Source organism: Sceloporus undulatus, chromosome 2 (genome assembly GCF_019175285.1).
Source record: "Sceloporus undulatus isolate JIND9_A2432 ecotype Alabama chromosome 2, SceUnd_v1.1, whole genome shotgun sequence".
NCBI classification, from domain to species: domain Eukaryota; kingdom Metazoa; phylum Chordata; class Lepidosauria; order Squamata; family Phrynosomatidae; genus Sceloporus; species Sceloporus undulatus.
In genome coordinates, this window is record NC_056523.1 from 10,169,485 (window position 1) to 10,186,083 (window position 16,599).

General features: G+C 43.4%; 2 protein-coding genes across 8 annotated transcripts in view; one reads left to right on the forward strand and one right to left on the reverse strand.

The window, feature by feature from the left end:
- The window catches only part of LOC121921898 (zinc finger protein 397-like), a 942,727-nt gene that overhangs the window by 350,110 nt on the left and 576,018 nt on the right, over positions 1–16,599 (forward strand). The window lies entirely within an intron of this gene.
- LOC121921871 (zinc finger protein with KRAB and SCAN domains 7-like) lies at positions 440–16,449 on the reverse strand. 6 transcript variants are annotated; one of them, XM_042450539.1, is made up of 7 exons: positions 14,200–16,449; positions 12,678–12,795; positions 11,512–11,594; positions 9,946–10,060; positions 9,129–9,236; positions 5,598–6,059; positions 440–3,075 (listed from the first exon to the last, which is right to left on the reverse strand). In XM_042450539.1, exons 1-7 carry the CDS (start codon positions 14,899–14,901, stop codon positions 2,555–2,557), a joined length of 2,109 nt encoding a protein of 702 aa, XP_042306473.1. In that variant the 5' UTR covers positions 14,902–16,449; the 3' UTR covers positions 440–2,554. The 6 variants fall into 6 exon arrangements, with proteins under 6 accessions (XP_042306473.1, XP_042306474.1, XP_042306472.1 ...); XM_042450540.1 differs by having other exon boundaries at positions 9,141–9,236; positions 12,672–12,795; XM_042450538.1 differs by having other exon boundaries at positions 440–3,072; positions 12,672–12,795.

Below are 16,599 nucleotides of genomic sequence, written 5' to 3' on the forward strand. Positions count from 1 at the left end.
CAGTGTGATATAGTATTGGACTATGACCCAGAATACCAGGATCACTGCCCAGCCGTGGAAACCCACTGGGTGACCTTGGACAAGTCACACTCTCTCAGCCTTAGAGTAAAAGTAAACCTCTAAACAAATCTTGCCAAGAAACCCCATAGTAGAGTTTCCATAAGTCAGAAATGGTTGGATGACACACAACAAGAAGCCACTTTGGTTTCAAAGCTGGAAAAAACATGAGATATTAAATAAATAATGCTAAGGCCCGGGAAGACCTGCAGAGGGGAGAGACTCATAGAGAAGCACTGGCAGGCATGGAAAGAGTAAAACCTCATATTTTCAGCTCTCTGTTCTCCCCTACAAATGCCATCCATCCATTTGTATTAACCAGCAAACATGCATTTGGAGAACCCATGTCTGCCAAATTAAGACAGACTTCAGGATTGGCTTGTGCAATGTACATAGTTTATTAAACATGTATTCTCTGTTTCAACTGTTGTTCCAAAGCAGTAAGAAATATTACACAATCAATGAAAGGTGGAACAGTGCATCGGCAACAACAGTGATGGTTAATTTTCCAAAAGCAGAACAAAACAGTACTGTAGAAAAAATCAACGAACTTTCTTTAGATAGTATCTCAGCATCCCGGCGGTAACACTAAAAAGGCCCCACTCTTTTGAAGAAATCAGCATAACATCTGCAAAATTGTGCGCACTGGTTGATTTTGAATCTGAGGGAGCAGCTTGAGATAACAAAGCCCGGAAGCATTTTAAGCCATGTTGTGAATGGGGTGTCACTTCATTCCCTAAATGTTTCCTTACGAGCCAGATGTAGTAATCCTAAAGATGCTTATTCAAGTAAAAAAATGCCACCGCCATTGATTTTCAAACTAGTCAGCACATTTTTAAACAGATAAAAATTCATTTAGCACCACCACCCTGCAACCACATGTGAACAGAAAGCATTGAAATTCACTGACATCTGGCCCTCCCAATGTTGTTTGAGTAGATGACCCATCATCCATAACTACTGACAATACCGTCTCTGCTGGACAGGAGATTGAGTCCAATAACATGGTGAGGGCCAAAGTCTCCTCGATCCATGTTTAGCAAAAGACTTTCCTTTGGATGAACAATTTGCAGTTCTTACATCAGAACAAGTAACATGGTCTATCTCATGATCACTTGGAGTATTCCCTCCATGTGAAGGAACTATCTTCAAGAAAACAATTGTGGGAAAGAGAAAAGAATGGGATATTATCCCTTGAGATATTATCCTGGGAAAGAGTTGTAGGAATCATGGTGCCACCCATCTGGAGGGGCACCTGTGTCTTCCGCAAGTCATGGCATCCAATTCTGAACCACCCCTGCAGCCCAAGGAAGCCACCATCCATACAACCATCCAGAAGAGCATGGAATATGGTGTTGAAGGCTGCAGAAGGAAGGACTGGTGAAGGACAGGTATCCCAGCTGGTGGCAAGAGGAAATGTTTCCTCAAGTCTGCCAAGTATGGGATCCAGTCCAAAGATTCTGCCCCATTCCTTTCTCCATTAGGGCAGTACACACCAATCCTCCAAAATAGATGAATTTCCTACCTCCCAGAATGGGAAGATTAGGACTGAATCTGCACTGCAGAAATATGCAGTTTGATATCGCTTTAACTGCCATGGCTCAGTCTATGGGATCCTGAGATTTGTAGTTTTGTGGGGTATAAATCCAAGGATTCTATAGCAGTGAGCCATGGCAGTTAAATGTGTCAGACTGCATTCATTCTGCACTGCAGCTAAGGTCTAGAAGTCTCCACATTTCAACCATTTCTGTTGTCCCTGGAGCAAGCAGAGCAAACTGGGGTGTCAAGCCAAATTGACACCCAAGTTTGAAACAGTTCCTTTTTTTTTTCAGACTGCAACTCCCACAACCACTTCCTCCCCCTCCTAGCCAGCATGGCTACTGGCCATGCTAAGTGGGATTGGTTTTGGGAGTTGTAGTCCAATCCTCCATAGGGTTGACTCCCAGTATTAGAAATACCAGAGTAAAATAAGGAAGAGACAGTGAGAAAGAAGCCAGATAGGTAAGTGGAGAAGACTTTTAGCAAAATTGATGTGTCTTTTGGTTGAAGTCTAGTGCTGGGGAGTCCCTGATAACAGTTTTCTCATCCTTCAGTACATTCATACGATTTCATCCCTGAGTGGATTCTCCAATGTGATCCATCAAAACCATTTCTGTATCAATGATATCAATGAAACCATCTTGTAATTTCTGGAGATTTCTACCAATAAAACGACCATATTTTGAGCATTCTGAGATGTGTCTTTTGTTTATTCTGTGGATGCCATTGGATGCACCCTAGTTTCGGCTTTCTGGATATTTTTCTCCTGTGGATTGTTAAATTCTTAAAAAGTTAAGTAATGCTAAGAAAACTTAAAAACAAAACACCAGATTCTCAAAAGGAAATCCTACAGTCTCTGGGTTTTTGGGTTTTGAATCATGTTTGTTCCTTGTTGAGATCTTTCTTGATGAGTTTCCTGATGAGAACTCAACCTGATTTTCCACCAGAGGTTCCTCCTTTATTTAGAGCACTCCAATGGTTTCTCCCTGGTATGGATTTTCAGGTGTTTCATGAGCCCATTCATCCGGCTACATTTTTTCCTACATATCGGGCATTCATAAAGCTTGGCTCCTCTGTGGACAACCTGGTGTTCATCAAGACTGACCTTGTTCGTGAAGATTTCAGCACACAGGGAGCATTTAAAAAACATCTTCCTTCTGTAAGGAGAATCTTCCATTTGGAACTCTGCTTTGCTGGGACATGTTTTGTCACGCTGGGAATACAGCAACTTCTTCACCCAGACCTGAGTTGCTGTTTCCGTCACAGAAGAGGCCTGACCTTCTGAAAGCATGATAGGTTCACATGGAGTCTCCACTGTTTCTTTTCCTTGTTGTGTTTCAGATCCATGTCCTGGCTCATGAATTGTGGCCATTTTATCTTGTGGCATTTTAAGAAGCAATCTGCTGCATACATTCTCTGGCTTTTTTCTTCTTTGCTGATGATAGTCCTCTGTGAACTTACTTTGCTCCTCATGACCTGCTGGGAGGGACAAGTGGACAGAGAGAAAAATATTATCTCAGGATTTGGCTATAACAATATTGAATCAGTTAATTAATAAGAAAAAACCAATCCCCACCCCACTCCAATGCTAACATCTACTAAAAAGGTATATCCAATAAGGATGGGATTGTATTTAAGGACTAGCCTGGTAACAGAATGTGAAATATGTGTAGGTGAGCAAGCAGCTGGCTGAGGAGCAATGGAGTACCCAACATAGAAACCTTATGGGCTGCAAGAGTCTAGCAGTCAGAGGGAGGTCTTGTATCGCCTTTGAGACTAACTGAAAGAAATAAATTGGCAGCACAAGCTTTCATAGACTTCAGTCTACAGTCTGCCCTCCCTTTACGCGGGGGATCCGTTTTGGAACCCCCCCCCCCCCCCCCCCACGTGAAGGAAAAAACGCAGATGCTCAAGCCTCATTCAAGTGAATGGGGCTCATGCCTGCAGCAGTGCGTGGCATATGTGCCACAGGTGCATGCATCATTATTTCTTCCAGCGCGCGGTGCCGCTCCTTCCAGCACAGCTTCCAGCATATGCTGGAAGCCGTGTAAGGGGCGTCCACGTATGATGCGGGCATACTGTACTTCCTTAGATGTACTTGGTTGAAGTCTACAAAAGCTCATACTGCCAATTTCTTTCTTTCACTTAGTCTCAAAGGTGCTATAAGATCTCTCTTCGCATTGATCCTACAGGCTAACACAGCTATATCTTGAGTTAGAGGGAGGGTAGTGGTTTGAGCATTGGAACTGAGACTCTGGAGACTGGTTTTTGATTCCCACCTCAGCCATGAAACCTACTGGGTAACCTTGGGCAAGAGACGCTCTCTCAACCTGAGGGGTAGGGAATGGCAAACTTCCTCTGTACAAATCTTGCCAAGAAAAAAACATAATCGTTTTACCTTAAGGTTGCCATAAGTCAGAAATGACTTGAAGACACAACAATAACTACCCCAAAACCTCTTTCAGCCTGAGGGCCAAATTTCAAATAAATTCTTAGAAATCTTCATTACAGGGGTGGTCAGAGCCAAAGGCTGAAAGAAAAGAAAAGGCGGCTCACCCCTAGGTTTTCCTAATTTATGGGGAGAATATGTCGGCTGTAGCAGTGGCTCCAACAACAGGCAGACAACTGACACACAATCCGCACCACCCCTCCTGCTGTAAAAACAGACCCACCAAAATGGAGCATTCGCTGCTGCAAGCCAGACCATTCCCCCCCCCCCCCCCGGTTTTGCCCCAAACACATGCTGCATTAGCCGCAGGGCAGCCAATCACTTCCCTTGTCTCAATCAGCCGTTAGTCTGGTCAGAGTGAAAGTATACAGTTAGCAGCAGGATGGGTGCATCAGCACATCCTCTGTCATGCCCTCCATCATGCCTAGCATAAGAACTGTGTATCCATTACAGAATCATAGCACATGTGTGATGCTATGCACTAGTTGGGATGGGATATACTCAGCACAGCCACACATGCATTCCTCAGTTGGCATTGGTGCCCCTTGGCATTCATCTCTTCCACAAATCTCTCCAACTCGATGTTCCAGTGTGATTCCTGGAGTTGTTCTTGCATGGTATTCTGTCCCCATATGGTTATTGGGTCAAGCGTCTCCACTCTGTCCCCAGAAGACCCCTTTCCCTCTTTTCCAACAGGTCATGGATGCCCTGGCCATCCTGTGGCAATGGTACCACTGACCATCTGTGTGGCTGACAAGAAAATTATGGCCAGCAATGGTGCCAGTGGGAGCCCAAAAGTGAAAGTGCTATGGCCTGCATGGCAATTTCCAGTTGGAAAGGAGTTGGCAGCTTGCCTGGCCCAGGGCACCTGCTCCTGACCATTTCTGCCAGCTGACTGACCCCTTCCCCCACTTCCACACTGGTGCGCAGTTCTGGTCCACACTGGTCTGACTATTCACTCTTTCCAGCCTGAACTGGAGCAAACCAGGATGTTTTTTTTTTCCTGGTGCAAAGCTGTGGAATGCAGTTTGGGGCCGTTTTCTTTGTATTTCAGCCATGTGCACTGTCTGCACAGGTGAGTTCCAAAACAGAGCAGGGACATTTCTTTAAGCCCTTACAGACAAGCCCACAAAAACAGGACCAGGCACTCTTCTATATTTTTGTATAGAGCTCTTACTGCTCCATCTTTTAGAAACAAACCTTGATTTTGCCACTTTGTATAAGAGTGATCTTTTTATTATGTCACTGTATATAATGGGTCTAGAACATCCACCGATTTTGGTATCCATGGGGTGTCCTGGAACCAAACTGCAGCAGACACCAAGGCCCCACTGTATTTTTCAGGCTAGTGACCTCTGGCGAATTGATAAAAAGACAGGAATAGCCAGTAGGCATGTTTGTCTGCTTGAAACATTTATCTATGCTTAGGAAGCCTCTTGGTTAATCACTGCAATGTTCTGGGTAGTTGAGTGCTTGTGAAAACTGTTTTGTAACAAGAGTGAATAAAACATAGCCTTGCCCCAGAAACCCCCAGCTCCAAGTATTCTCTGACCTTCACTGGGAGATGCAGCTCCAAGGTGCCGTTCTCTGCTTTTAGATCCTGCCTTGGACCTGTGGATTCTCAGATGTCCATAAAGAGCTGCTGCACTACGGAATGTCTTCCTGCACTTAAAGCACTGATAAAGCTTTTCTCCCACATGACTCTGTCTGTGCTGAGCAAGTTCTGAAATGCAATAGGTTTTGTGCCCATACTCAGGGCACCTGTATTTCTTTTCTCGTTGCAAAGCTGCATTTCTACCTAGGAACACCTCAGCTGTCTCGCCCTCAGTCGGCTTTCCCTCTTCCTTCCCTTGATGTGACATTTGGCCTGTCAATCTGGGCCTCGTGTCACAAGTCTCAGAACCTAAAGAAATGTTGCCTGGGCATTCCTTTGATATGACCTGATGCAAGTCTCTTTGCTCTGGGCATCCTTGGTGAGAATTTTCATTTCCATTTCCATTCAGGGTCCTGCTACCTAATGAGAAGATGAGAAAACACCAGATTGTTTCTGTTTTATGTTGCTGTTTTGTGACACTGAGTCAGCCTTCATTTAAGGTGGTGCTATGAAAGAGAGTCCTGGTCATCTACAGCTCTGTTCAAAGCTTAAAAACTAAGGGCCATAGCTTCCTTGATTGAATCAATGCATCTCTAATACAGTCTTCTTCTTTTCCTTCTACTTTCCATTTTCACCAGTCTTTTCCAATAAAGTTAACTTTTATATTTTATATATTCTTGTGTACCTTCAAGTCATTTCAAACTTATGCTAACCCTAAGGTAAATCTATCATGGGGTTTTCTCGACAAGATTTGTTCAGAGGTTTGCCTGAGGCTGAGAGTGTGTCACTTGCCCAAGGTCATCCAGTTGGTTTCATGGCTGAGCAGGGAATTGAACCCTGGTCCCCAGACTTGTAGTCCGACACTCAGACCACTATGTCACACTGGTTCTCTTTTTATGCTGGACTCAAAATTCTCCATTGGAAAGAGAACCAAGGTTTTGATCAGAGAGACTTGAATTCAGAATTGACCTCTCCAGCACCTCTCCTTGCTTGGTCTTTGACAAACTGGTCATCTTCACCCTCAGTTCTTTATCATAAAATGGGAATTACAGAGACCTTTCTAATTTACAATAATTGGGAGAAGTGACACAGTACATGCCTTCCCCCACAAATGAAAGAAAAGCAGAGACTGGGAAAGTTATTTGTTTTGACTACAAAACTTATAACTCCCCATGAATGTGTAGGATTTAGGTAGCTGTAATCCAGAAAAGCAAGTTTTCTGAGGCCTCATCCATACAGCAGAAATGAAGCAGTTTGACATCACATTAATTGCCACAGCTCAATGCTTTGGAATTCTGAGATTTGTAGTTTTGTAGGATTTTAGCCTTCTTGATTAGAGAGCTGTATTTCTATAGCAATGAGCCATGGCCATTAAAGTGGTGTCAAAATGCACTATTTCTGTAGTGCAGATGAAGCCTACATTTTAAAAGAGGAGACAGGGAGGAAAAGAGGGCGCAAGAAACAAGCAAGCAAGCAGGGGGTTAGCTGGGAAGGCAAAATGGAAGGTTTGCCCTTCCAAACAAAAGTTATGCCCTCCCAAATGCTTTTTTGTTCAGTCCCCAGGTTTCTAACATTGCAGTAACTTAAATATTCAGTTAAGCATTTAGAAACACTCCATGCATGTGTTCTCTCCATGCATCTGAGGAAATACACTAAGTCTTATGAAAGCTAATGCTATAACTTCTTTCACTCAGTTAGACTCAAAGGTGCTATAAGATCCCTTTGAATTTAGAAACATCATACGAAAGAAAAGGTGCAGACAAAATTCCCAAGAAAAGGAGAACACAGCAAATGTAGGCATTTTAGGAGTGAATGCTTTTCCAACATCTCAGTATCTGCAATGCTAAAAAAAAAAATTTTTTTTGGGGGGGGGGCTACAGGAGAATTTAATGGAAGGAACACAATTTTTATATAGGGGGTAATACCCTCATTCTGCCCCACCCCCACCCCCGCAGCTATACCTCTGGAGGTATATGTGATTGAAAGAGATTTTTAAAAAGTGAAGTTATCCACTTTTGGGCCTACTGCTTTGGTAGGGATGCCATGCATCCCAGAAAACCAGGAAAATCCCAAATTTAAGGGAGTAAAAAGTGTCATGGCCACTTTATCCAGCAACTCCCAGATTCCTCCTTCCTGCAATAATGCACATGTATTTAAAATTGCAGGCGTGCAGAGTGATCGTACAAACGTTGGCTCAATAGGTCCATATTTCTTCTCTGTTTCTCTCTCTTTAATGAAAATCAATGCAAATAGAGGATGAAACTAAGTAACAGGTTAACTTTCCATTGCATGGGATAAGCCTTAATTTTCAGGAAATGTGCTGGAGAAAAAGACCCATGTCATCTGACCTATATATAATAGATTAACTCTATATACAGTCAGCCTTCTTTATCCACGGATTTTTTATCCACGGATCCAAGCATACACGGCTCGAAAATATTCCAAAAAAGTGTAAATTCCAAATAGCAAACCTTGATTTTGATGTTTTATATAAGGGATACAATTTTGCTATGCTACTATGTTTAATGGGAATTGAGCATCCATGGATTTTGTTGTCCATGGAGGGGGGGGTCCTGGATCCAAAACCCAGCAGATAGCAAGGACCCACTGTAGAGTAACTCTCATCCATTAGGATCATCCTTGACATGCAGTACAACATGGCAAATGTGGGTTGCACTGAATTTTACAAACTGATGTGTGTGTGGGGGGGAGGATGGGACAAAAGCACTTCGACAAAATACAGACTTCTGAAAAGTACAAATGGTACAAGAATCCTTACACTACTGAAATATGCGATCATACAATGTTAAATGTCAATTTGGGGTGGGAGTGTGTGTCAATAACCTGCCCAATCCAGTCCCACACACACACACACACATATATATATGTACGTATGTATGTATGTTTGTGACAGTTTTGTGGAAAACAATTACAGCGGCCCCTTGGTATCTGCTGGGATAAGGTTCCAGGACTAGCCCCCCTCCCCCCCCCCACGGATACCAAAATCTGTGGATGCTCAAGTCCAATTAAATAAAATTGCATGGTAAAATGGTGTTTCATATAAAAAATTGCCAAAAACAAGGTTTGCTTTTGGGAATTCATATTGTTTTGAATATTTTCAAGCTGTGGATGGATGAATCCGTGGAAAAAAGATTCCATGAATATGGAGGGCTGACTTTATGGCAACCTTACCCTTTTGTCACTGGCAAACTGCTCCCAAGAGGAAGAAGAAAGTTCACCGGCATTAGAGAAGACACAAGTGGGTTAGGTCAGTGATTCTCAGCCTCTAGTTCTCCAGTTGTTCTGGGTTTTAAATCTCAGAAGCCTGAGCCAGCCACAGTATTGCTGGTTATCAAAGATTCCGGAGGGCAAAAGACTGAAAGAACCACTGCACTGAATAGACAGTCTGAGCTGATGCGGGGCTGTTGCTTATATACCTTCACCCTCCAAGACCTCCAGAATAAAGTTCTCCATGACATTATCCCTTACCTGAGAACCTACCTGGGAGTGTTTCTCCATCCTCAGAGACTTGGAAGAATACTATTTCCTCTTGTCCCATATAAGGAAAGTCCTTTAGTTTGGGAATCAGACAATCTCCTTAGGAACAGAGAGAGAAATGAGACATTGGCAGAAGAGGGGTGTCTCTTATGCTGGGAGAGAGGACAAAGATGAAGTATGGATCGGGAAGAGGTGAGTAAGTTTTTGCAGGAGGCAGTGATGTATTGAAGTCATTTACTCCAAGTCTCAAGTCAAGTATCAAGTTAGTACCTTCAAGTCAGGTCTAGTCAAGTGTCAAGTCCTTGCAAGATACTTTCCAATCAAGTCTCAAGTCTGGGAACCAACTTTAACAACAAAAAAAGAGGTAGTGGTTGGGTGGGGAGAGTGGAGTGGAGTTGTGTTTCAGTAACAACAAAATCAAGAAGATGTGCACAAAGATAGGTAAAGTAATTATTGGAAGGGAACAGCAAATATATTAGGCAATGGAACTGAGGCAGAAGAATTCTTCTAAAGCTTTTAGTGCATTGGAGACAAGCTGCTGATTAGACCTCAATCTCCATCTCAAGCCCATTACCTAACATGTTTCTATTTCTAAATGAAGTCAGACCAGCAAGTCAGTTGCTAAAAATATAAAAATGTACAAGCTGTGAGTCAAATCAGTGCCTCATTTATGGCCAAGTGGAGTCCAAGTCGAACTACTGAAGGGACCTGAGTGCAACTTGAGTCTGAGTCAAATGACTTAGGTCTACATCACTGGCAGGAGGTGGTGGTGGTGGGGGGGTTGTATGCCTGTGGTTGAGTTATTTACCTGAAAAATCAACTGGCCTGTATTCATCATCAAGAACTTCCCAGTACATGGGACTTTGAGTGGGATTTGCTACAGTTTTTCCTTCCTCAGGCAAAGCCTTCAAGTCCATGGCAGCCTAAAACAGGAAAAGCACCACAAACTCAGCATCAAACAATCATGGAGCCAGATGTGCCTTGCAGGTGTTGTAGTTAAACCTTTCTTTGCTCAGTGAAGGAAATTAACCACGAGGGTATCCTAACTGGATGGCTGCTCAGCTACCCCCTAAGTAACTGGTGCCACTGTCAAATTGCCCTTACCCTCAAGAAATTCCTCCTACAAATATTGACTGATACAGGGCCTAAAGCCCATTAGAACTAATCTTGGCTTCAGTAGTGTCCCTGAGGTTGGTGTCACCTGGTGTGAAGGGGGGTTGAACTCCCTTGCCCTCATCACCACTGCCTGACCACCCAGGCCGATTCAGCCCCCCTGGAATTGCCTTCAGAGACCTCCCAGCAGCCGCTGCTTCTGAGGGGGATGGTGCTGGAGCCTCCAGAGGGCCAGTTTGGAGTCCATGTAGCTACTGAGTGAATGAGAAAGTCCTTTTTCTTACTGGACCAGTAGCTGTTTCTGTCCCTCCAGGTGTACCACCTCACTGGGTGACACCCCTGTCTTGGGTGTCACCCAGTGTGCTCTGCACCCCCACAGCTCCTTGGTAATGCTGCTATTTGTCCTTGGGAAGATTGGTAGCTTCCTGACAGAGCAGACATTTTGCAAGCTAAAGGCCCCAAATTCAGTCTCTGGCATCTGCAAGAGAAAATGGGAAAAATTCCTGGTCTGAAATCTGAGAGTTCTTGTGACTTATTTCCCACACTCCTGATAGCATTTATTCTCTTCTGAATCCTTGGAAAAATTACATTTGGGACTAAATCACCCAGAATGGATTTGGAGTCTGGGAGTTGTGATCTGAAAAAGTAACTCTTCCAAGTTCTGCTCTGAATACATTTCTTTTTAAAGTGCAGAGCACAGAACTGGACTTGGAACTCCAGACAAAGTCCGATTCTTGTTGATTATGTGTAGCCCAGTTTTTTTCAGTTGTGGATAGATTTATGTAGGGGACTGTCTAGAAGTGTGAATCTGCTCTGGAGAGCAAAAAGTCTGGGATTTAAGTCCTGTACAAGCCCTTGAGCCAATGTGGTGTAGTGGTTTGAGGGTTGGACTGCCACTCTGGAAATCAGGGTTCAATGCCCAGCTCAGCCATGAAACCCACTGGGTGATCTTGGGCAAGTTACATGCTAACAGATTCAGGGGGAAACCAGTGTAACCAACGCACAACATGCCTTAAAATATACAGGCCAAAGTTGACTGTTACTCCCAGTTACAATAGACCAATTCAATCAATGTTAACTTGAGAAACCTACACTTATCTAAATCCAATTGATTCAAAGGGTCTACTCTAATTGGGACTAACTGGATGTAGGCTGCAAGATTCAAACTTTTTGGAGAAACAGGTGTGGCTGTAAAGTGAATTCTAAGTATTTTCTTTTATACAATGAATAAAAAGAGCAAAGTAATCAAACGATAGGATACCTCAGTCTGGACACCTTCAGCCTTTTGACCTCCACTGTTGGAATAAGTGGTATTGGAGAGACATAGTGTTGTTGTTCTTCTGGCTTTGTGACACAAGAAAGAGAGAGTTTTTTAGTAACATCATTGTATACTTATTTCTGGAAATGCCAGACCTGGTTGGTTTGAAAAGTAAAACCATTAAAGGCACAGAAGCCCTTCAACAGTTTCCAGTCTGACAATCCTGGATAGGACTAAGGAATGGGACACTGCATTTTCAGGTGGTTTCTGAATGGAATAGAACTTCTGCATCTGAGTAACCCTGCTCCATTTCTTGTGATGGCTCCTGGCACAGTAAAAGAAATTGAATTTGGGTGGTTTGAGGTGTGTGTATGGAATCATCTGAAAATTGACCCCAAAATTGAAAGAAATAGAGGGTCTGGGAGCATTTGGGAGACTTTGTGATCATGCACAGGAGTCCCAAGAGCCGTTGGCCAACACCATGCCTGTCACTGTCATATATCATATTGCTGAAAAATTAGCTTTTGGGGATTGGGAACTCTTTCAACATTGTATATTTTTCTTGACAGGTCCTAGGCACATTACAGAGGATTCTGAGATATTTTCCAGGCCACATGCTGCATTCACCCTCAACGCATCAGTTGGACTGTGAACTGACAACGCAGACTAGACAACCCCAATCGTCATGTAGCTCTGTGACAAAAGACTAGTAGAGGATGGCTATTTTTACAGCAATGCTTACCACTGAGGATCCACCAGTAACTGGCTCAGTTCATATCTCACATCAGACTGTGGCTAGGGATGTTAAACTATGGTTTGGCATGGCACCAAAATTGGAATCTCCTGGCCTGTGATCAGCTTGCAAACTAGAAGGAGAAACCATATTTTGAAATGGGGTTGTAAATCATGATTTGCCTGATTGGGCATGAAGCATGAACAGACAATATTTGAGTTAACAGGAGATAGTTTGCCTGTAAAGGCCAACATATCATAAAAAGGGGAATACGGAGTAGGCTGGAAATAGAAGCAGGAGGCCATGGTTTTCTTGTACATTTGGAAGCCACAGATGATTCTGGCTGTAGACAATGATGGCTTACATAAGCTCTGCTCTTGTATGATATTTTGAGTATAACTACTGAATCTTTACATGACAAAGTCCCTACCATCACCTTTCTGCTTGGCTTCTGCACAGATCTCCCTTGGAATGGAATGGACCGGAACTTCAACACCTGAGAATCCCTGGCCCTGGTCCTGCAATGGCTCCTGACATGGCAAAGGAGATTCAATCTGCAGGATGGGAAGTGCATATATGTTATGCATTTAGATGCCTACATTCTCTGTTCAAATTATACCTTCCAAAAGTTCTGATTTGGCTGGGAAAATCCAGTCAATCCTCTATCATCCCACTTTTTCAGCTGTTTTAAAAATATTCCACTTTCTCTTCCTCCTCTACTTCCCCGCTGTGTCCTCAGCTTACTTCCATTACTGCAAATTGCATTCAAGTGCAAAACTAGTGGTGCATCTACACTGTAAAAATAATGCTGTTTGACACCACTTTAAGTGCTGTCGCTCCATCCTATGGAATCTTGTAATTTTACAAACTGTCTCTGCCAACAAGTGCTGGTGCCTCACAAAACTCCAAAAACAAAACTCCAAATCCTAGAATTCTGTATGATGGAGCTGTGGCAGTTAAACCGATGTCAAACTGCATTTATTTTGCAGTGTAGATGCACCCTTGTTTGCCCTTAATTAACTCAGGGAGGGGAGAGGAGGGGGCAGAATCTTTTCCTTCCCTATAGATTCAGGTCAAGCTGCTGCAGTCTCTTTTACTTTATCTCTTTCTTTCTGATTTATAACTTTTCCCACTTGACCACACTCTAATGTACATTGGCCACACATTTTCCAGTTGTGCTTGCTTCAGCAGCACATATACTAAAATTGGAACATTTTCCAGTTTTTCATCTTTGGTCCAAAACACACTGCAGAAATAATACTGTTTGAGATCACTTGCTAAGAAAACCCCATGATAAATTAACCCTTGCTGTTGTTGTTGCATGCCTTCAAACCGTTATGGCAATCCTAAAATGAACCTATAATGGATTCTTCTTGGCAAGTTTTGTTTAGAGGAGGTTTGCCATTGCCTTCCCCTGAGGCTGAGAGAGTGTCACCCAGTGGGTTTCGTGGCTGAGCTGGGAATCGAACCCTGGTCTCCAGAGTTATAGTGCAACACTCAAACCACTACACCACACTGGCTTAAGGTTGCCATACGTAGGATACAATTTGAAGGCATGCAACAAGGACAAGAACAACAGAGGCATAACAACAAGGGAGGACATTTTTAATAGCATTATTAAACAAACCCGGCAGGCAAATGAAAAGACATGTTTTTCTCCCTCCGCATGACTCTCATTCTCTTCAGGTTGTAAAAGTGTGGGAGAGCATTGTAAAAGCGTCATTTTTGCCAAACGGATATTTCAGCTTGGCAAATGGGACACTTTTACAACACTTTTATGAACCTCTCCCACGCTTTTACAACTGGAAGAGAACAAAAGAGAACGACGTCATGATGTGGAGGGAGAAAAAAACCACTAGTGCCTTTTGGTCTGCTTGCTGGGTTTGTTTAATGATGCGCTAAGGCTCCAAGTCAGTTGCAACCTAGTTCTGTAAATATTTAAGTGATTACAACCTCACCGTCACTTTCCATGAGGTGGACTCTTGGTGGCTGCTCAAGAAGTCCTCCGCCAAGGTCACAGCCTGGATGCAGCCTTCAGGTCCACCTTCCTCAATCCAGTTCTGGATCTCCTGCGGCAGGATGGCCAGGAATTGCTCCAAGACCACCAGATCTAGGATCTCCTCCTTAGTGTATCTCTCTGGCTTCAGCCACTGGCGGCAAAGCTCCTGGAGCTGGCCATAAACCCTTTGTGGGTCTTCTATCATCTCGTAACGGAAATGCCTGAAGCGTTGGCGGCGTGCTTCCATTTTGATAGCCTCCCCATGCAAGATGGTGGCCTTCACCTTCTCGTAGTCCATCCTTTCTCCACCTTCTAGCTTTCTAAAGGCTTCCTCAGCTTCTCCGCTAAGGCACGGCAAGAGCCGGGAGACCCACTCTTCCCTTGGCCATCGGCAAGCTTCAGCAATTTTCTCAAAAGAAGCCAGGAATGCTTTGGGATCTTCCCAAGAAAGGGGTTCAGTTGGCTCCGACTTCTTCCCGGTTAGAGGATGGAACTGGGAGGCCTTCAGAAAATCAGCCCATTGGCCCAGCCATTTTGGTGGTGGCTGCACCCATGATGGCTGATTCATAGTATGAGGTGTATCCCATTTTGGAAACTCTTCAAAGCATAACGCCTGGGCAGCACTTGGCATTTGCTCCCTGCCTACTCCTCTCACGGCCATTTTGGTCCTTTGGTTTTCTCTTCCTCTTTCAACAATCCTGCTGGACTCCTCTCTTGACCTCAGTCTGTAGTTTCTGAATCTGGACCTCAAATCCTCTCTCAATTTATAGTTTTTGAATCTGTAGTTTTTGAATCTGGACCTCCAAACCTGGACCTGGAATCCTTTCTTAATTTCACGTCTGTAGTTTCCAAACCTGAACCTGGAATCCTCTTCTTAATCTCAGTTTGTAGTTTCTGGACCTGGACTCCTCTTCTAAATCTGTCTGTAGTTTCCAAACCTGGACCTAGAATCCTTTTCCTAATCTCAGTTTGTAGTTTCCGAGCCTGGACCTGGAATCCTCTCTTAATCTCTCTGTAGGTTCCAAATCTAGGCCTGGAATCCTCTCTTAATTTCAGTTTCTAGTTTCCGAATCTGGTCCTGGAATCCTCTTCTTAATCTCAGTTTGCAGTTTCCAAATCTGGACCTGGAATCCTCCCTTAATCTCAGTCTGTAGTTTCTGAATCTGGATCTGGAAGCCTCTTCTTAATCTCAGTCTGTAGTACTGTATCAGAAAGGGTAATTTAAACAGATCTGACAGTATTTGTTTGCAAGCTCCAAAAACCCTTCTTCATCCTTTCCTGAAAAACATTCCCTGAGGCAGTTTTCTGAGGAGGTGGGGAAAAGAAACTTAAAAAAGAGGCAGAGGGAGATGATCCCTACACCATCAATACTTTGAAGAGGAGACAGATGTGGGCCTTCTTTCCTTCCTTCCTTCCTTTCTCTTTCTTTCAAAATTCCAGCCAAGAAAAAGAACTGTATTTCATACAAATATACCAAATATTCATCTAAAACAGCAGCTTGAATGGTTGCTCAGGGAAGGAAACATCTAGCCAAAAGAAAAGGACCCTACTTTTGCATGAAAATGTTATATATTGATGCAAATGGAGAAACAATCACAAGAGCCTGATCACTTCCTCTTTTGAACAAAGGCCTAAAATGGAGGCCTGAAAACATGACAAAAATAGTCTTCACAGCCCCTAGACTAAGGGGTTTTGGGGGAACCAAATCTGGGGAGAAATAACAATACATTGCTTTTTTGTGGGGGCAGTAAGGGTTATGATGGTGGGTTAAGGCCTCCCTCAAAGTCCAGATGTCCTCCTTTTCCAGGACTTGTCCAACATTTCAGCCTTCTTTCCAGGAGGAATTGCAAAGCATCCTCCATTTTAAGCATGACTATGAAGCATTCATTTACTGTACATCCATATGAGTGTTTTTAGGTTTTATGTAGTCATGACCTCCATTACATTTTGCGGTGCCTTGTCCTCCAACCTTTGCGGTTGTGATATCTGGTCTCACAAATCCTCCATTTTCTTTGACTGATTTCCCATCATTTAATAACTGAAGCCCTGAGGGGGCTTGTTCATAGGTCCTGTATTTCATTAAGAGGCACACTGATGTAAACAGGATAGCAGAAATAGCCATTAGGTATAAACCCACTGGGTGACATCTTGGGTAAGAAGTCACACTCTCTCAGCCTCAGAGGATTGGCAATGGCAAACCTCCTCTGAAGAAATCTTGCCAAGAAAACCCCATGAAAGGGTCGCCATAAATCTGAATTTGTTGTATGTTGAAGGCATACAACAACAACAACAACAAAAAACAAACAACAATTGTGTTTTAATACGCTGTACTTTACCTCGAGCCTTGAGGAGAGGCACG